A 21,389-nucleotide genomic window follows, 5' to 3' on the forward strand; every position below is an offset into this window, starting at 1 on the left:
TTTCCCCACCCCAACCCTTTCTCAGAGCGCAATAAAGATAATACATAGAAAATTAATTTTTTTTTTTCTTTCCTTTTTTGGCTTTGAATAAAATAGTTGTTGATAATGTTATTCCAAAATCTGAAAACTATCGATATGTTAATTTCGAGAGCACCTGCAAGGTATAGCTGAAGTCGCAGATGAATACGGTAATTATACTTTTATTCCAGTATATAAAAATAAAAAATACCCTTAAATTTGATTATTTCAAAATATTTAAGTTTTTTTTTTTTTTGAACAACAGGAAGTGATTCGTTTCATCACGTTTCATGGCGGCAGCCAATCAGGGAACTCTGTATTATTATAAAAACATGGAGATAACACCATCTACCAATCAAAGACAGCCTTCAGTGGAGCATGAAAGGCTGATGACATGACTTTGAAGCAGCGCAGAAAATTCTGGGAAAACTAAAATAATAAAATATTTATACATCTTACTGATATTTATATATCGCTGAAATTATATAACAATGATCTTAGATCAAAAAAAGGATTCGCACATTTTTTAAAATTAAAAATTAAAAACCAAAAAATGAGAAAAACATACGCTTGTCTAAAGCTACGTCACGTATGTTTGTCTACTGCGAGTCAGTGCGCATGTCAAGTTGAAAATTGCAAATGGCGGCCGTTGTTATTGTTCGTACCGAATTAACTATTTGTAAATTATATACCAATCTTTTTAGCGATTTTTCTAATGGACTGTTATATTGATGCGATGCTTTAACTTCTCATAATTCGGCGCGACACGTTTTATGTACGTTTTTAAGTGTTTTTAGTGTTTTTTTGCTATTTTATGTGTGTCATGCAAATGGGGTAAGCTGGAATTATCGGATGTCGCTTAGGTTGTTTTGGATAGTTTCAATAAGAAAATGGAGTGAAGTTCTGTGATCTAAAGTGTTAAAATGGATACTGCATAAAGTATTTCAACTATCCCTCTAGTATTAGGGTGTAGCGAGAGACGGGAGCGGCTGTAATTTACGTATGTTCCATGCTGTGACTGTTCTCCCCGTACATTTCAAAATGGCTGCTGCTCTTCACGATATATGAGCTTTGCGTCACTGGAATATAATTCAGTGGATTTGATTCGTGATGACATTATAGTGTTTCTAGTCGTGTGATCGTCTGTGAAAAAGCGAAAATAAGTCTTGGACGGTTCCCCGGGTGCACCAGAACCGGGACAGTAGTGGTGTGTCATATGTTTTTGGTGTAAAGTGGACACTGACCATAGGACCGATATTGCTTTGCGTCCGAGCCGGACGGTAATGTTGCGCTTGATTTTCCATCATGATTTGGGACACAAGGGAATAGAAATTGTGTGGAATTGAGCGGAATGTGACATTGTATGAGAGGTGAGTGTATTTTTTAGTTTATTTACATTTCGCGGGGTGTTCTGTAGAGCGATGTTCATTACAAAATGGACACATTGGTGGGTGACAGGACATCGGTCGGCCGGCGAAGACGTGCCCCGCGCGGCGCCCGCCTGAAAACGCCGATTACAGTTACAGCCGAAAACTCGGTGTTGATGTCACAGTATTATATTTTGTAAAGTTGTGTAACATGCCGCCGTGTTGTCGATACGTATTCGAGCTCGCACGCACGCCGACTCCGATGCTTTCTGATGGATATTCAGCTTTAGGTGCTAACCAGAGTGCATATTCAGCTCTGTTATTTACGTCCAATTATCTGTTTTAGTGTTTGCAAATAGTGCAATCTGTCAAATCTGTGTTAAAAGGTTACAAGTCCAGTAAGGCATTGAACAACAACATCTATAGTAGATCTCAGTATACTTCTGTATAGTGATAATATTGTGTCTGCAGAAGGGACAATGAGTAGTAATATTCACTAATTAACTACCAAGTAGAACCATAGACAAAATACATAACCTATTTGTATTAACACATGATGGAGTACTGATTATTTGATAAAGATATACAACCTTCTTATATTTAATTTAGGCTAATTTATTTGAATAAGATATTAGAATGTGTGAATATTATTATAATTTACATTTGCTTTCATTATATTTTGCAAAGTTGTTGTGATTTTTGCAAATTATTTTCTTTAGCTGAAATCATAACAAACATTAGATGCTTTTTATAAAAATATAGAAAAATATTAGTAAATCACTCATTTCATAGTCACAACAAAAAACATAAAAATATCAAATCAATAATTATATATATTTTTTTAATTGCATCAAAAGGATATTAAATTGATAAGAAATAAGGATTTAACAGGGGTTTAGTTCACCACATCCTGTAAACTTTGTGAACTATCAATGTCTGATAAGGGATATTAGTTCCTATCACGAAATTACTAGTAACTAAGGAATTACTCATATCTTTAAAAATTTACACATATTTTGTCACTAATGCTTAGTTGCAGATAAATGATTTATTACTTAAATTAAACCTCCTTCATCATCAAAGCTTATATACCTATGTATTGACAGAGTTATTTATAAATGTATAGGTAACTAATGAGAGTCACAATAAAGAAATTATAGTGAATTTGGAAAAATCCAACTTAAGTCTTCATTTTACTTAGGGTAAGAGTTGCCCGGGTAACTGGGTTGAGGAGGTCAGATAAGCAGTCCCTTTAAAACACTGGTCCTTGGGTGCTGCTGATTAGACTGGCAGCCAACCCTCTGGGAAAAGGCTAGGCAGATGAGGATGATGATGACATACAAACAAAAATAGATTAATAGATAGAATGATATATGCTCTTTTCATACACCAATTTCATCAGTTTGATCTTAAAAACTAGTGAATTAAAATTTGTGACCATGGATTATCCATCAAAATATTGTTTAACAAATTGAAAATAATGCCAGTTTTGGTCCTTAAAAGTATTTAGGAAGAAAAGAACTATCATAACGCAAAAATAGGTCTTTTAATTTGAAAGGAAAACTTTTTAAATATTTTGTGTTCTATTGATTATTTAGCTTTATACAATAGATTGAAAGGTGTTATTCTTTCAATATTATTGAAAATAAAAATTAGTAAGCTTTTCTAGTGAAGTTAAAAGATTTGAAGTTAGAAGTTGCTTACTGAAACATTATAACTGATACTTAAATCTTGTGTGAGGAATGAGTTAGAATTTAGTATTTATCCTTGGGATAATGTTTAAGTAATATTACTTGTATTGTAGGCTAGCTTCCGCACACTGTTTCACCCGTGTGAATTGAGTTGAAAAGTTTAAGATAATATAAGAAAAATCGATCTTTTTTTGGTGTTTGTTGGTAAATGAAGTATAATTTTATTTGCATTTATTTAATTTTAATATAACAATTATTTTTTTTCAGTACAAGACCTAAGATTATACATTTTTAGAATATCTAGCCAAAAATTACAAAAGTGGCCTTGGAAATTCGTTTTAAAGTAACAAAGGAATCAGCTGATTTCATAAAGATTATTCTGTATCAATTAAACCTTAAATGAGAGAACAATAAGTATTGATAAAATGCTGATATCATCATATTTTAATAAATGCCTGCTATCACAATAATTCTCTCTATAATTATTATATTCTATATCTATCTATAATAATTCTCTCCGTTACTATTATATTCTTATCACACTATGATGTAAATTGTGATGTCACTAACTTGATATAGTTTATTGGTAAAAAATAACAACAAATTATAACTGCTGGATAACTAGCTCACTTTAAAGGAAAAATAGTAATTAAAAACTTTTTCCTTAATATTTTTTTTTATCATAAAATTTTTAGGCAAAAAGGTTACTATATTCTAATCTCATTTAATCATAGGAATATAATTTTAAAAATATATTTTACGCGAAAAGGAAGTCTGGGGTAATTAATATTTGTAGTTGAGTTATCTTAATAATTGATGGTTTGCTTTATAAAGAACATAAACATAGGTGATTGATGAGGTGTAAAATATCTAAAAAAAAGTTATTACACGAGCAGAAACTTCAATTGCCACAGAAAGTTAAGGGAAAGGAATACAATTCTGATTAAATCTCGAAATGATGCAATTTTTGTTTTATTCACAATATATAAAAATTATAAGTAGCTTAGGAATTATTATTATTTAGTGGCTTATTAAATTCATCAAGATAGATTCAAAAATGTGTAGGCATAATGAAAATTATTTGTAATTTACATACTTAATTAGTAACAAGTTTTTTATATTATACTACCTGTTACTTACTGCTCCTAGATAAAAAGAGCCTATTTTTCATCCTTTTCTTCATCCTGCGTTTTCTCAGGCTCTAGATTATCTGTACAATATATTATACCAAATATCTTGTAATTCACTCAATAGTTTAGGAATTACAGACAGAGTTACCTTCACATCTGTAATATTGGTAAGGATTATTAATTGTAACTAAATTTTTCACTAAGTTAATTATAGATAATAAATTAGGTAATGATAATTTAAATGACCAACATATTTTTTTTCCATATCAGAAGGTTTTTTCCTTTAAGTATAACCAATAATAACTAGTTCCTGTTTTATCCCTATATTTGTATGTGGGGAGAGTAACAGGTGGTTAGGGTTAAGTCAGGTGGATGGGAAAGTCTTCCACCTGCTGAGTAAAATCACATCTATACACTAATATGTATAATAAAGATTAAACATTTTCTGTTTATACCTCTGAAGCTACAGAAACAATTTGCAAAATCATTTCACTGTTGGAAAGCTACACTCTTCCCCAGTAACATAGATAGGCTATATTTTATCCCGGCAAGGGTAGAAGTTGTCGGGTGAAAACGCGGGAAATTGGCTAGTAGTCTATGAATTATTTCTGAAGACAAATTGAATTTGCATTAATTTGTATAAATCAATACCAATTATGTATAAAAGATGATTACGTAATAAATTTAGATGGTTTTTTAGCAATATTTTTTGGAGTTCAAGGTTATAAATATCTAAGATTTTTTGAACATCCTTCATAATTTATTTTTAGTGACTTTTAATATAAAAACCTCAATTTACTAGCTTAAGGTGCTACTGCCATCAGATAGGTGTAGGTGCATAGATATTCTTATCATACAAATAGTATGCTATAATGTCCAAGTTCTCTTTAATTTTACGTTAACTAGTAGGTATACTTAATTTTACTTATTCTATTTTTGTAAATATTGCCTATTTCTTATTCTGATGTATGTATAAGCTTGAATAAGCGACAAACATACTGACACACTTAAGCCTTTACAATGTTATAGAAATACTACCAAAAGTAAAAAAAAAAACTTCTATAATACATAATTAATTATAGAAACAAATACAACAGTAAAGCTTGTTTCTATACATTTTAGCTATAAATGCGGTTCCTTTGGCCGTAAGTGTCGGGTTGCCGCGCGATTCATTCGTCGTTCAGCCCGCGCGTGTTGTATTACGCGGCAAAAACGCCGCGTGTAGATAATGGAATTACGCAACTAGACGCGTGCCGGCTAATGCATGCGCGGCTTTATTACATGCAAAAAATACTCTCCTTTTTTGTTTTTGTTTATTTATTAATTGTCTTGTAGTTTTGTTAATTGATTGATATTTTAGTAAGACTGCTTGTTTTAATTACGCATGGCAACACATGAGCAGATTGTCTGTATCAGTATGTTCATGTTTTCAACATAGGGTGTAAGTTTTCTATAAAATAAAATAGTACAACACCTGTAACAATCAATACTCATCAGCAAGTTGAGAAATGTTCTCAATTTATTTATAACAATTAAAATATTTTTCCTTAATGTTTATTTAGTAGGTATTTAGTAGGTTTATTTAGTAGCATTTAAGTAATTACATATCTAAGGTTCTAAAGAATAGCGCCCAAAAATTCTCTATTTTCTTTATTTAGGACTCAACATATCTTGCAATAAAAAAAATTTGTACTTTCTTTATCCATGTGTCCTGCCCTCGGAATTGCTCCTATTTTAACCTATAATAATAATAATAATGTCGGGACACCTTTTTCACACACGGTCGGTTAGCCCCATGGTAAGTTATTAATTAACTTGTGTTATGGGTGCTAACACAACTGATAAACTACATATAGCTACATATATACATATTTATAAATACATATTGTAACACCCAGACCACGGCTAACAAGCATGCTCATCACACAAATGTCGACCGAGCCGGGAATCGAACCCGGGACCTCAGGTTCGGCAGTCCGGCATGGTGACCATTGCGCCATCGAGGTCGTCAAACCTATACTATACTATTTCAATATACGAAATATACAATATAATTTCTGTTTTTTTTTTTGACTCGTTGACTAATAACAAACTACCACTATTGGCACAGCATGGCAGCGGACAGCGATGGGCTAGGCTCGGCGGGCGGCGGTTCTTGCGGCGTGGTGGTGACATGCGAGGGCGACTTGCGCGACCCGCGTTTCCCTGCGCGCCTGCGCCGGTTGTTGCGCGAGTTGCGCGCTCTGCTCGCCGAGCCGCATCCGCACACGCTCAAAGTTAACAAGGTACCTTTATTATTTTATTTATTATTTTAGCCCATAATGTCCCACTGCTGGGCGAAGGCCTCCCCATTTTGCTTCCACGCTTCTCGATCTTTCGACCGAGCCCACCAGTCTCGACAATAGGCGTCTAATTTATTTAAAGACTCTGACTAGAAGCCCAACATAGTTGGGACAAGGCTCGGGAGATGATGATGATGTAGGATAAAGAAAAAAGGTAACATTAAAGCTGAAAATTTAAGTCACAGGGAATTTTGTATAAAATTGATAATTTAAAAGGAACTCGCAACGTGACTTAGGGTCATGTTGCATTTTTTTTTGTAACTTGGCAGTCAGAATTTCCTGTCATTTTTGAACCTTTGCAAAAAACGGCGTTTTCCGCTCGTGCCAAAGTTCAAGGATGCACAGACGATCTACAACTCAAAAAAGCAGTTTATAAACGACGACAAAAAATAGTTCTGTTTGTATACAAAAGTCTGATGCACTTAGTGTACGCTTCCTAACATACTTTATCAATGGATCAAACTTTGAATGGACTCAGTGTAAGTGGTATATGTATGGCACAGACACAAGTGACGTAGACTTCGTAGTAACTAGACGTCTCCTGATTCTCCTCATGTTTCGCAGTAAAAAAGAATACTGTTTAATTAAAACTTTCTAAATGATTCTGACAGACCAAATTATACGAGGACGCATCATAGAAATATGAATGCCCGCAGAACTTATCGTTAATTTTGCTATGATGAGACAATTAATTCAGCAATGATTAAGAGCATAGCAGCATTGAAGTCCATTCACACATTTCTACAGGATCAGTGAATTAGTATCGCGTTTGTCAATGTAAAATGTAAATCTTCTGTAGATTTGTCCTTTGTTTTCGTTAGAGAGATGACAAAAGTAAATCTCTGCAAGCGTGCGTAGAGTACACCCCATTGCACATCTTATGACATCACGTTCCACCTGAGTATAAGGGCTCGTGCATATAACGAAAAAGATTCTTCTTTATGTAACATTATCTAATGTTTAAAATTATTTTATTTGTATTTTTTTTGTCCTTAAATATTATAATGATCAAAGACAATTCGTGCAAAATAAATAATCGTTAGTAATTTATGAAAGTGACGATTTATAGACAAATAAAACCAAACGTAAATAAGTAACAATGTGCAAAACTCACGCTGGCTGCCGGTCATCGGAACTTAACCTTTCTAATTAATTCCAATTCAAGATATATTATCATTTCAAAGAATTAAATCTGTCGTCATAACGGTGTCTTGCACCAATCATATCACGTCTTCCTAACCCCATTAAACGTATTAAACAATTTTATTGCGCCATAAAAGTGGACCCTGTTGCACAAATTAGTTTCTGAATAAATTTGCCTAGTCAATTTAAGTTATAGCTTGCGGAAATTATTCTAGAAAATGCCAAAGTTGAACGCAGGAATTAATTGACGCACAAAAATATATTCTTTATTAAAGGTTTTCCGCGGGTTCCCCCGTAACCTGAGGGAACTACTTCGCGCTTACCTTCCTTGAAATATGGACTATGTAACACAGATTTTTTCCCAAGCAGTCCAGCACTTGAGAATGGAGCTTTATAATATAAATGTTGATTTCAAATATAGGGATTTTTTATTTACTTTTTTTTAGTAATATTGATACTTCGTTTTAAATCGCGATTCAGGTTTAAATTGGCGTACGATTTTCCCAGATCGTAAAAGCTAAGTTTGCCGTGCCATTTGGGTGGGCCAACGAATCAGCTACAAAAATTTTATGGGCCAATATACCCGTTAGTTTCTCCTGTCGTAACGATACTTCCTAGTTGACTAATGCGTTTCTTTTTATATCTAGTTTATTGGTTTATCCTCTATTGTTATGTTAATAGCAGTTTGAAGAGGCCCTTTGAATGTGTTAATAAAAAGTTCTTGTGTAAAATGTTCTATGATTAAAATTTTTGTCAAAGTTGTCATATGGGGAAAATTATTACTTCTAGTAGAAATTGAGAAATGATTAAAAACTTTTCCAACAGGTACGAGCTTACGATAGCAGTTTGTTTTGGTTTACATGCGTATACGTGCTTTTAAAACCGAGCGCATAATCCGCTAGTGCGAAATCGCTCTCAGTAGGTCTAGCTAGGTAAATCCGAGGTAGGTCTTCGTTTTAGTATAAACTTAGAAAATTCAGTACTTATTAAGTTTTGCGAGTGAACTGTGTGACTGGGTTTAGAACTTGTTCAATAAATAATATCTTTGTCGTTTCGGAAGTGTCGTAATCAATTAGTATTTCAAATAATCTTGTGATTTATGTGCAGTAATCTTGTAATTGCTATTTAATTTTCGTATAGAATTTATATTCTTAGGTTCTGTATTTAATTATTTGAGCAGTTTCTACAGTGTTTATAATTTTGCTCAGTCTGCAAGAACAGAAAGAAAATCATAAAATAAATCGACTTCTAAGAAGCATATCATGACAACCGAACAAAAATAATTAAAAAAAACTAGCCAAGAACCTCCATGGTATACAATTCTTCCATGTTCTCTTTGCTCTGGGCAAGTTTTTGACGAGAAATCCGAGACTTTTTTAAGACATTTCCTCCTCATTCTCTCCTGTTTTAGGCTCATTTGTATAACATGACGTTTATTCCAGGTGGAGCCTTGGAACTCTGTGCGCGTGACGCTGTCGGTGCCGCGAGCAGCAGCCGCGCGGTTGCGTGCGCTCGCGGCGGCGGGCGCTCCGCAACTGAGGGCTCTCGGCATACTCTCGGTACAGCTGGATGGTGATGCCGCCGTGTCGCTGCGGCTGCAGCACGGAGCTGAGCTTAGGATTAACACCGATCCTGATGGTGAGTTTTGTGTAGCCAGATGGTGTGACAAATGGTGATGGTGTGGCAGATAATGATGGGGATCTCTTATGTGATAGAGGCTATCCAGCCCTCAAGGTATGAGGGATCTTCAACGCTATGAATGACACTCTGGTCACTGTTGACTTACAATAGTTTTATATGCTGCTGTTATTTCAGTGATGATGATCATTTGATATGTAAAATACTTTGATCAAATGAAGAATAATAAACAATCCAGATTTTAGCTAAGTTCTGATGATAAATAATAATAGCAAGTCCTGTTTGCGGAATTTAAATAGAAGTCATAAAATACATTTCTGGCTTCTGAATTTTCCCTGTAGGTAGACAGGTCTATTTAGGCATGGTAGTAACAAGTTCCCTCTGCGTTGTAGACGCGAGTACATCAAGATCGCAGCCGAACGCGGAGCTGCTGGCGGGTCTGGGCGGGCTGGGCCGCATGCTGGGCGAGGCGGAGGCGGGTGCCAGTGCCGACACCCCCGCCCCCGCCCCCGACAGCTTCAAGTCCCCCAATACCGTCTGCCCAATGGACGGCAAGATCCCCCATAACATTCCCACGCACTCCGCCGACCGCTGCGAGTTCCCCTTCGGCAGCATGACGCAGGCGAGGGTTATACATCGCAAGGAGAATACTTTAGGTAAGTTGTCCTGTCACTCAGACCTGTAAGCTTTATATATTTTTGAACACGCTTATATCAGCTTCACTTGTAAGTAAGTATGTAAGAAAATCTTGGAATCTTAATTTGACCCACTTGGTCTTTGATTAGGATGAAATTTTGCACAGACTGAGTTCTGATGACAATACATGACTAGCTTGTTTTTTAAACTAATTTTTTTATCTAAGATTAATTAAGTTTTCGAAATTATGCATTTATTATTGCAATAATCATGTTCATCATAAACTTCTTCCTAATATTCCAGGTTTAAGCGGTCCCCCAGCTAGCATAAGGCCGCAAGCGGACGGGCCGTTCGCGCGGCCGTCCACTTCGGCGTTCCCCGGCCCTCCGCCACCGTACCCCGCGGCCTCCCCGCAGCCGCCCTCAGCTCCCGCCACCCCCGGGCCGCCGGCCACGCCCCCCACGGTCGCCATGTCCTCCCCGCTGCTCGTCAACCTGCTGCAGAACGACGCGCCCGCGCCTTCGCCCCGCCCCAAGCCGCCGCAACATCCCGCCAAGCTGGATAGGCTAGAAGATGGACAGGTATGTTTGACTATAATGTTGATAAATAATGTAATGATATTAGTGTCTGTTCCACAACTGCATACTTAATTCTTTTGTCAATAAAGAAGTAATAATAATAAGATTCAATTTCATTTAGTGTGATAAGTGTAAATGAATGTGTTGACTGAAGATATTCTATCTCAATCCGCAGGTGGAATTAGCAGTGGGTCGACCGCCATTCGCGGAGTACCGGACTCCTCGCACCCCCGCCCCCATGGCGGCGCCCGTGCGCTCCCCCCTCCCCGCGCCCTGCACGCCCCCCGCCTCCCCCGCGCCGCGCCCCGCCCCGCGCCCGCCCGCCTTCGTGCGACGCCCCGCCCCGCCCGCGCCGCCGGCACCTCCTCCCCGGCCACAGCCTCCCCAGCCCGCGTACCGAGTACAGATGGCCGGTGGAGGTCGCCCGGGCTACACGGCCACGTTCCCCGCGCCGCCGCCGTACAGGCAACAGCTGACGCGGCCGCTGCGACCGCCGCCGCAGGTGGCTCAGCACTCGAGGGTTACGCCTGAAGACCTACAGGCGCTACTACCGCCCCCTACGGCCTCCATGGATCAGAAGACGCAGTCTAGTTTCCAGGTTTGTTGAAGTTCTACATGTATATCAATTCAATAGTTAAATAATCATGATCAAATCACTACCAATTTATACAGCTTATAGCTATTATATTCACATTACTGTACTGTGTTTCCAGGAGTTCCAGAGGTATCAGCAGCAATACATAGCGAAGCAGCGGGCAGCATCCCGAGCGAGTTCGCAACCCGACTGGAACGAGCCGTACCGGGACTCGCTGTCATTACTGGACTTACCCGACAGTGACCTGGAACACCTCATGCCGACGCTTGGCGACGACCTCAACCTCGACGAGAGCGCGTTCTCCGCCATCTCGGAGCTGGACGCCAGCGCCAAGCTCGACATGCTGCTGTCGGGCAACAACGCCAACAACAACACGCCCGACTCCGTGCTCCAGGACATCACCGGGGACCAGTACTCGACCGCCGGCTACGAGCCGCAACAACGCCACGACGTGCCTTCTAAGTCTGAGTTCGAGGGACCGGACGCCTTCATGCCGCCGCCGCCCGTGCCGCACCACTCCAACAAGTTCCGGCGGCTCGAGCCCGACGCCGAGCACGCGCCGCAGCTCGCCTCGCCGCCCGCCGTGCTGCCGCCCGCCGACCACCCGCCCGGCGCCGCGCATCCGCAGCCCAACGCGCAGTATGCGGCGATGCCCCTTCCTAACTCCGCGCCGCACCTGCAGAACGCCATGCGGGCGACGCAACATCCGCCCAACGCCGCGCAACAACAGGCGAACGCCGCGCAACATCCGCCCAACGCGGTCCTACACACGCAGAATGCCGCGCAACATCAGAATGCGTCGCCGGCCTTCAAGTCGCCGCCTTCTAGCGCCAGCCAGGCGATGCCTCCTCCCCTTAAGCTGCCCATACGAGCCACCACCTCCGTGGCCACTGCCACCGTCGGCTCACAAGCCTCGGCGCAAGAAATCGAGGAGCAGAGCAAGCAGTACCTCATCAAAACCCTCATGAGGGATGATGACGTACCGCCTCCCAAAGAACAGGAGAAGAAAGTCGAAGAGGTGACAGTCGCCAACTGCGAAGTAAAAGAAGGAACGGTAGAAGCCGCGCCTGAGATGTTCGGCATCGCCAAGTCCACCACAGACGAGGACACGCGGAGAGCAGACGACGAGCTGAGGATGAGAAATAAGCTCGCCAAGAAAGAGCGAGACGACAAACTCGCGCAGAAAGGCGGGAAGCCGCGAACTGTCGGCGCCAAAGAGAAGCCCGCCACGCTCAAGGACAAGATAGTCCGCGACAACAAGTCCACCAAAGTTGCCTTAGCGCGGCCGCCGCCGCTCAAGCTGCCCGCGCCCAGCCTCGACGCGCCCAAGTCGCCGCAGACTGAGAAGGAGTCCATCAAGCTGAGGCTCAAGCTCGACAAGAACGAGCCAGTCGTACAGACCGTCTACAAGGCAGACATAAGCTTCGTCAACCAACAGAAAGGTGACAAGCCCACTGACGGCGAACTCAGGGTTCCACCTCTACACATAAGTCTACGAGGTCGGAATTCCGCCGTCATAAAGAATTCTAAAAAAGAAAAGAAAAAGTTCGGGCCCGGCGACCTACATACGAAGAAGATTAAAATCAGGAAATCTTCCGAATCGGATGACAAGTCACATCGGAGGGACTCCGACGAATCGATCGCCTCAAAATCTAGTGAAAGCACTGAGAACAAGACTGATGATGAGTATTTAAACGCGAAAGGCATTAAGCTCAACAATCACTACGAAACCGATGGCGTTAAAACTGAAGTAACTGGCGACAACAACGTTGTGTATAGGATGAAAACTATATCCAAGAACGCCCACATAGTCACCAAGTCGCACGACTATAAACTTAATAACAAAGTGCCCAGCTTAGATCCCAAAGTCAAAAAGAAACTAAAAATACTCAGCGACAGCGGCAAATCGTCGGACAAGGAGCGAGACAAAGAATGGAGGAACGATACGTTAGACAAGGAAGGGAAATACGCTCAAAACGAGGGCTACAGAGAGCCCAACAACCACGAGGCGAAGAAAAAGTTACCTACTCCTAAAGCGGACTTGAAATGTGATAGTGTGAAGTCAGAGGGGAAAACAGTGCAATCAGACGTTGATAGTGAATGTAAAACCGGTGCTAGTGAGTTGGACAGTAGGTTGGTGAAGTGTCAAAAGGACCTCGAGTGGACGCTAAGTGGCGACGTGCCCAACAGCCCGCACTTCGCGGACTCGCGGCACGTTGCCGAAGACGACAATAACTTGAAACGGACAGTCGCCGAAAGTGCTATTACCTCACCCAACGGCCTGCTCGCCTCCGACAAGAAGAGGAAGCTCAGCCACAGTTCCTGTACAGGTGAGGCCGCTTCATTCACTCATAACACTACATTCTTACATAACTACATTCATATAGCTCCAAACGAGGAACAATCTCACTGTCGCACCGTATTCCTGTACTGTAAGATAGTCGATTGTTCCTGTTTGGTATTGTTTAATGTATGTGGGTTGGTTCATGACTTACGGCTCGGCCAATAACCTTAGGCTTAGCGGCTAGCGGCGCGGTGACAGCGGGCGGCGCGGCGTGCATGCATTCCGTGCAGTAGCGGACCGGCCGACGCGCGATCATCACATAGCTTTATCGAAAGTGGCTCTTCATTGTCGCAAACGCAGTTTGTATTCTATGCACCATATTTTGTTTACAAAACACAAATTCAATAAGTATGGCAAATTATGTAATGTTCATTTAATTTTGTACGTTTATTGGCGAATGTTTGGAATTCGTTTAATTTTGTCTGATTAGGCGCCGCCCTCTGAACCGGCCACTATCGTGCTACGTACAGGCAGATGCAAGACCATGTATGTTTGAGTTGAAATTCTAAAACGATTATCTATAAATATCCAATACTTTAGCAGTAATACTTCAGTGTAATGCATGCATATTGAACGATAGAATCGTTGGTGAATTTCACCGAGAGCATACATGTTGTTACAACTGGGTGTACCGCGTGCATTCGCCGCTCACTGCGCCGCTCGAGGCTCGCTTCATACCTTCGTTCTCGCCGCACCGCGCTAACACACCACTCTAGCGTCGTGGCCGCTGTAGCTAACGAGGAGAAATCATTCAATACCTGTCATTGTCCGTTAAGTACTAGTCGTAAAAGTTCACCTGTCAAAATAAAATAAAAAAACGTAAATAAATAGTATTTTGACGATCGCTAGAGCCGCGTAGGTCAGTAGAGAACAGTTCATGCACCTACTTAGTTCACGTTGTGTATCGTGTGTTCATCATCGCAGCATTCAATGTTTAGTGTGCAACTTTCTCATTTTCAAAACGTAATCAGCATGTTGTAAGTACAGTAAAAATAGGCACTCTGTTTACATTTTTGGTCATAGAGTGTGTTGTATTTCAGAGCCGCCGGGGTCCACGAACGTGGGGACGATACCGACGCGAAGCGCCGAGTCGCCGCCCGCGTCCCCGCGCCGCAAGGACCGGCCCAAGGACAAGTCCTACTGCAAGCTCGTGGCGGAGCGCGCCCGCCCCGACGCCGACAAGTTCGGCAGCCGCTCGCCCGCCAGCCAGGCGCAGGGCGAGGACTCGGGCATCGAGTCCATGGACGCGCTGTCCGAGAAGTCGCCCAACCAGGCGTCGCAGTCCCCGCCCGGGCCCGCGCGCAAGGAGCGGCTCGACATGCCGCGCTCCACCTCGCCCGCCTCCGTGCAGCGCATCATCGGCGTGCTGGAGCCGCGCTACCCGCCCGAGCCCGCCTACCCGCCCGCGCCGCACATCCGCGACCTGGGCGACATCGAGGCCGAGCTCGCCAAGATGCACGCCGACGTCAACGGCGAGCGCGAGCCGCCCGCGCCGCCCGCGCCCGCCGCGCCGCTGCCGCCGCCCGACACCCGGCCCGACGCGCCGCCCGACAAGCTGGGCGACTTCGACCCGCCGCCCAGCCGCGTGTCGCCGCCGCTCTACACCTACTCCAACCAGGAGAAGCTAGCGCCGCCCGACGACGTCAAAGACGAGCGTCCCGACCGGCCAGAGAACGGCGACGCCTGCACCGACCGCGCCGAGCCTGACGACACGCGGGAGCCCAAGCTCGAGAGGCTACCGCTGAAGGCGGACTTCCCCGACAAGAGCCTACTGGAGCAGCTGCTCATCGAGATCCCCACGCCGGACTACACGGGCAAGCGGCCCGAGTCGCCCTCGCCCTCGGCGCTGGAGCGCGTCGCGCGCAGTAGCGTCCGCACGCGCTCCAGCAGCAAGCTCAGCTCCCCCGCCGAGCCGCCGCGCCTGTCGCCCGCCGCCGACCCCGCGCCGCCCGCCCGCCCCGCGCGCCCGCCGCCGCCCAAGCGCCGGCGCCGCGAGTCCGAGTCCTCCGGCGCCTCCACGCTCAGCGCCGACGACGACCGCCCCAAGAAGAAGCCGCGCCGCGACGTGCGCGCGCCCGCGCCCGCGCCGCCCGCCCGCCCCGCCGCGAGGCGCAAGGACTCCGACAGCGACAGCGACGAGCCGCTCATCTGCAAAGTGCGCGGCAAGGGCGCCAAGCCGGGCCGCGGCCCGCCGCGCGACCCCGTGGGCACGCGCCGCTCCGTGCGCCACGGGCCCCCGGGCCCCGCGCGCCACCCGCCCGCAGCGCCCCGCCAGCCGCCGGGCCCCGCGCCGCCCGCGCCCCCCGCGCCGCCGCAGCCCGCGCCCGTGCGCCGCAAGACCCGCAGCGCCGGTGAGTCCCGCGTCCTAGCTGACTGATCCCATCCGCTTGGCGTGTGCTGACGATCTCTGTTTGGTGCGCAGTGGGCGAGGGCGCAGGCGCGGCGGCCGGCGTGCGGCGGCGCCGGGCCTCCAAGGACAAGTGACGGCGGCGCCGCGCGGAGCCGCGCGAGCCCCGCGACCCCGGCGCGGCCAGCCCCGCCGAGCCCCGCGACCCCGGCGCGGCCGGCCCCGCCGAGCCCCGCCAGCCGGAGCCGGAGGTGCGGCCGCCCAGCGAGCCGCGTCAGTCCGGCGACGCGTAGGCGCCGCGCCGCACCGCACATATACACTAGTACAATCTGTGACACGAACTGTTCACCACGTACGTATGACGTCGCGGCCGCCACTAGAGACATTACGAAACTTTGGTTTATACCAGTATGGGTCACGATTATAATAACATATTTAAAATTAACTAAATTGTAATATACGTTGCGAGTTGAAAATTAATCCGAAGTGATTTCCACTAATCCGCGATTGGTAATTGTTCATTTGAATGAATCTCAATTAATTAAATCGATTGTGAATTAACACCAGTGTGGAGACTAGTAAAATTGCAATACTAACATTTGAGAAATACTGTGTTGATATTTAACAAAATATTACATGAAATTGTGTGTTTATGTGTATTTATGAATTCGGATGTGTAGTCGGCTGCTATTTGTTAGGGCTCCCGTGCTAGCGGCGACTGCAAACTGTACTGACAATTATAATAAAATCGGTTCCCATGTGAACGTTATATTTTCAATTCAACTTAAAAGGTATGGACAATTAATAATTTTAATCTTATAATGACAATTTATTGCATGTTTTATTGAATATTTATTTATTTACCGTTCGTTGTCGCCACTAGTATGACGTCTTCCGTCACTGCAGATCGGAAATAGAAATGGATTTAGAGAAATTTATTTTAGAATAGTTCCATTTTATTTTTAATTTAATGTTCACACGAAATCTGAACATAAAGAATGTTTCTAAGTGGCACTCCACCAAAAACAGTAGCAAGTAATGACTTCGTTAAAAAATATTTTAAATTATCAACTTTACGGCATTTCTTATCTTTTGTCGATAATCCATAATGACGAAAAACTATGAAATCTATTCTAAAATGGATTTTCCCTAAATCCGTCCTGCAGAGCTAATCTATTGATATTCATTATCGATTGCGAAACGTAAAGTCGATAACGCCGGACCCAATCAAATGCTGGCAGTCACACTGTTGGTATATTTATTTTTAGTGAACAAATGTTACCATTCACTATAAACACTCGACCTTTTTGTTCTTTTAAGTGTAAGTTTATTTCTATCGAGTAATTTTAAGAGTGTTTGTCTTTAAGTATGGAAGCTAACGCCGGCTTCAACACTGCAATTAGTCGAGTTTTATCAATAAATACAAGTTGTAGTTAATACAGAATTTAGTAACCATAGGTACATAGTGATGTTGTTGAGTCGACTGATCGCAGCGCTGAGGCGGGCGCGGGCGGGAACTCGGAACGTTGCCACTGAGCAAGACTCGTCGAGTTTGCGTCGTGGAGAGCCTTAGTTTACTAGTGAATAGATGTGTATCATTATTGTACAAAATGCACTCGACATATAGGCACATTGTTATAATAGTATAAATACCCGAGAGATATAAAGAGAATGAAATAAATGCATAAAGTTAAATATTTTCATACGTTTTTGCACGTAATTTCGTGACGTCGATTCGGTGACGTGAACGCAGCGTTGTAGTTTTTATAATGTTTTGGCGGGAGGGCGCCGTCTTTTATTTGTAATATAAATATGAAAAAATTGACCAAGATTAAATCGGTTTTCGGCAGATATTTGAAATTGCTGAACATTAGATGATAGGTTCAATTCAAGATGGCGGCGTCGCTCTCCCGCACAAAACGCTGGCCGCTATTACGATGTAACGTTAGCGTTTTTATATTTAAGAGAATTCACGACCAATAATTGTAATTAAATGTGGAACTTGATAATTTCTTAGTGAATGAGATAATAATCGCGACTGAATGTTTTAACAGTTTGTCTGTTCGGGCTTCCAGTATAACTAAAATCTTATTTTGACGCCCCATTTATTTCGTTACCTCCAGTTATATCGACCTATGTTCCCACCATCGATTCAATCATTTAATCCGAATATTTAACACCAAAACCCATAGACAATGTACCAGTGAATCTTAGCTTCTATTTCGCACTAAGCATAGTCCATTATTTAATGAATTTAGTTTTCTAACGCCCAAGTTCACCGACAGCGTAAATGTCAGTTTTCTTAAAACAACTGTTATACTTTCATAGGAACCAGTTGTTTTAAGAAAAACGATCGTCTATGATGTCGGTGTACTTGGGCTTAATTAGGCGTTAGTGTTTTATATGACAGTTGTTGAACACTCACAGTTAGGAACGTTATCTTTCGAAGTCGCTCGCCTTAATGTTCATCATTGACATAAACGATTGGTTGTACTAAATTGAACCTTGCAATAAACTATTTGCGGACAAAATCATTATTAACAAAACTTAATTAAATGGTGGACAAGACATGGGGTGTCCCACAGATCTATTTGAATGAATATTTGTCGGGTACGCGGCGGTAGCTCGACACTTCTGAAGGCGTTTCGTTTAGACAGACTCGTTTCGTTCCTGTCTCTAGGGATACAAACCCAAAGCAATAATATTTGGATGTGACGTTTTATTTAAAAGCACATTTTAGACAGCTTTTACACTATTAGCTTAGAAGCCGTACATTTCAGTATTTTATAATTTGTCCCGACGTATGTTCGTTTGTTCCCCTACCCTTCGATGATGTTCAATGTTAGTCGGACAGTGATAGTGCTACAATACATAACGTGTATAGTAAGTACCTAGAATATAATGAGAAAATATTTTAATAATTAGTAATGAATTTATTGCCTGAATAAATTGTGCCCTATAACTGTGTGCCGTGGTAATGTGTCTGTTAATGAAAATATTAGTGTATAGAGCGAGATGCGGCTAGTCTGACAGCTGGACGGCGGAACTGTTTCTAAACGTTTGTTTTCTTAAATTATTCATTACTGTATCGGTCCGGCCGATGTACAATCTCTTGTAAATTTTTATGTATAGATGGGGATATTAATATATGTTACGTTTTAAGTACTTGTTTTCTTTTTAAAATCATATTTAGTTTGGGGAGTAGCGTATGTAAATAGACGTGGAGACTAGCGTATCGTTCCTGAGTGGACCGACTCCTGTAGACATGCAAAAGCCTTATACTGTAATATAAAAGTATGACTTGCAAGCTTGTACCATATAATGATAGTGAATGAACTCTGAAATAGCTGTGTATATTGGGTGTATAGTTATCATTTTAGTTTATTTTGTTTTGTTTTTATTTTCGACTAATGATAGTAATTTATGCCGATAAATAAATATCTATATTGTACGTTTATATATCTACAATGAAGAAAGAGAAATACAAATAGTTTTAATAACACTTATAAATATAGTTTAGGGGTTACACCACATGAGAGTAGGTTATAGTTTTGTTTACATTCTATGGAACTTGTAAATACATGCAGAAATAGTAAAATGAAAGAATTGATACAATAAAGTTAACTTTATGTTATTTGTAATATTTTTTCTAGTTCGCGTTGGGCGGCAAGCGCCGCGGGGAATCAATTTAGGACAATGATAAACGATGCCTGTAATTATTTTTTGTTGCTGGCAATTTATGAAGTTCAGTTTTATATTGTGCATTATTTTCTCTGTAAGTTGCTTTCACTGTCGTTTCTAGATTATTTTTAAAAATCATATAATTATTATATTGATAAAAAGTACGATGAGTCAAGCTGATCTATCATCATATTATTACGATTGAAGAAATTATATTGATAAAAGTACGATTGAGTCATGCTGATTTATCATATTATTACGAATGAAGAAATAAGGAATATTATTGTTCTGCTATTATTAAATTTGTAAAGTTAGTTTATTAATAAATGAATAAAAATACTTTGTGGTTTTAATTGTGGGATATTTATTCATGATACCTTTCCCCTTTCGTTACCAGTCAGTTGACGTCAGAATTTGGCAAACCGTACCTATCCTCCTTACCTAAATACCTCTTGGTCTCCGAATCACGAACTTTTTAAAACGTTTAGGATTGTTTTTTTGGATTAATTTCCAAATTATTTGCGCAATTCTGGTGTCAGAAATATACACACTAAAATAGTGCGCTCGCCGCAAGCTTGCTGTGCCTCGTAAAGGCAGTGAGCGGGACAGCTTATGTCTTTTACTCTTTTCTACAAGGCAAGATACAAAAGTTTTTTTTTTTCGATATTAGAGTATCTAATGATATTAATGTTCAAGTTGTTATTCATCAGAGAGTATATACAGAGTGCATTAAATAAAACCGGCCAAGTGCGAGTCAGACTCGCGCACGAAGGGTTCCGTACCGGAGCAAAAAAAAATTGTTGCATGGGAGCCCCTCAAAATATTTATTTCATTATATTTTTCAGTATTTGTTGTTATAGCGGCAACAGAAATACATCATCTGTGAAAATTTCAACTCTAACTATCACGGTTCATGAGATACAGCCTGGTGACAGACGGACGGACGGACAGAGGAGCGAAAACAATAGGGTCCCGTTTCACCCTTTGGGTACGGAACCCTAAAAATGCAGTACATTTTTTCAGATCAGTTTTTGTTGTAATTTTGCTTGTAGAAGCGAAATTATTTGCCCTTGGGAACTGTACAGTAAAAATTGCGCAGTACCATAGTAATCATAGATATATGTTATATCTACAGCAACAAAAGGTACCTACTCAGTAAACATAATAAAGAGGTTTGGCTCCGAAACTACAGCTACTCTCTTCCCTAACATAGGCTATATTCTATCCCGGTACGGGCAGAAGTTCCCACGGAACGTGAGTAAAACCGCGGGATAATTGATAGTACAAATACATTCATCTCTCTTACCTCTCACTTATTTCTTCTGGGAGATAGTCCTTACACAAGCTAAAGCGTGGGTTTCAAATCTGGCACAGTCCAGCATCTACCGACCAGATTATTAGAATTTTCACCATTACCTTGAAAAATAAATTGTATTCTAAAAATAAACACGAATGATAAATTTTATAATAACTAAATAATAGGCTAAATTAATTTCTCTAGAGAACTCCGCATTTTGGCTTTAACATAGGCAGAAGCAGTGGCGGATTTACCAATAGGTATAGGCTACCTATAGGCACCGGCCAATAGGCCAAGTAGGCCGGTGCCTAGAGCGGCGGCAAATTTAGATTTTTTTTTTAAGACTTTATACGAGTACACAATCCATATATAAATAAACGATTAATAAACGCCCTGTAATATATACTTAGACTTATGTGATCATGAATTTTAAAACATTCCAATAAAAATAAATTAAAAAGTCCGCTCGCTTCGCTCGCGGTTTTTTCATCATTTCTGGTTTCCTCTGCGCTCTTGAGTTACACCAACAAAGTAGCAAAAACAACTGACGCTCTACGCTGACGATTTCCAAGCTGTTTAGGA

General features: G+C 41.9%; 1 protein-coding gene across 2 annotated transcripts; it reads left to right on the forward strand.

Moving 5' to 3' along the window:
• The first annotated feature begins 619 nt into the window (after positions 1–619).
• Positions 620–19,849, forward strand: LOC124641190 (histone-lysine N-methyltransferase SETD1B-like). 2 transcript variants are annotated; one of them, XM_047179197.1, is made up of 8 exons: positions 620–1,388; positions 6,311–6,491; positions 9,134–9,329; positions 9,722–9,985; positions 10,269–10,546; positions 10,719–11,141; positions 11,257–13,468; positions 14,523–19,849. In XM_047179197.1, the coding sequence occupies exons 2-8, from the start codon at positions 6,318–6,320 to the stop codon at positions 15,857–15,859; spliced, it is 4,884 nt and encodes a 1,627-aa protein (XP_047035153.1). In that variant the 5' UTR covers positions 620–1,388; positions 6,311–6,317; the 3' UTR covers positions 15,860–19,849. The 2 variants fall into 2 exon arrangements, with proteins under 2 accessions (XP_047035153.1, XP_047035152.1); XM_047179196.1 differs by having other exon boundaries at positions 6,317–6,491.
• Positions 19,850–21,389: the final 1,540 nt, after the last annotated feature.

The sequence above is a fragment of the Helicoverpa zea genome, chromosome 22, assembly GCF_022581195.2.
Source record: "Helicoverpa zea isolate HzStark_Cry1AcR chromosome 22, ilHelZeax1.1, whole genome shotgun sequence".
Lineage (NCBI taxonomy): Eukaryota > Metazoa > Arthropoda > Insecta > Lepidoptera > Noctuidae > Helicoverpa > Helicoverpa zea.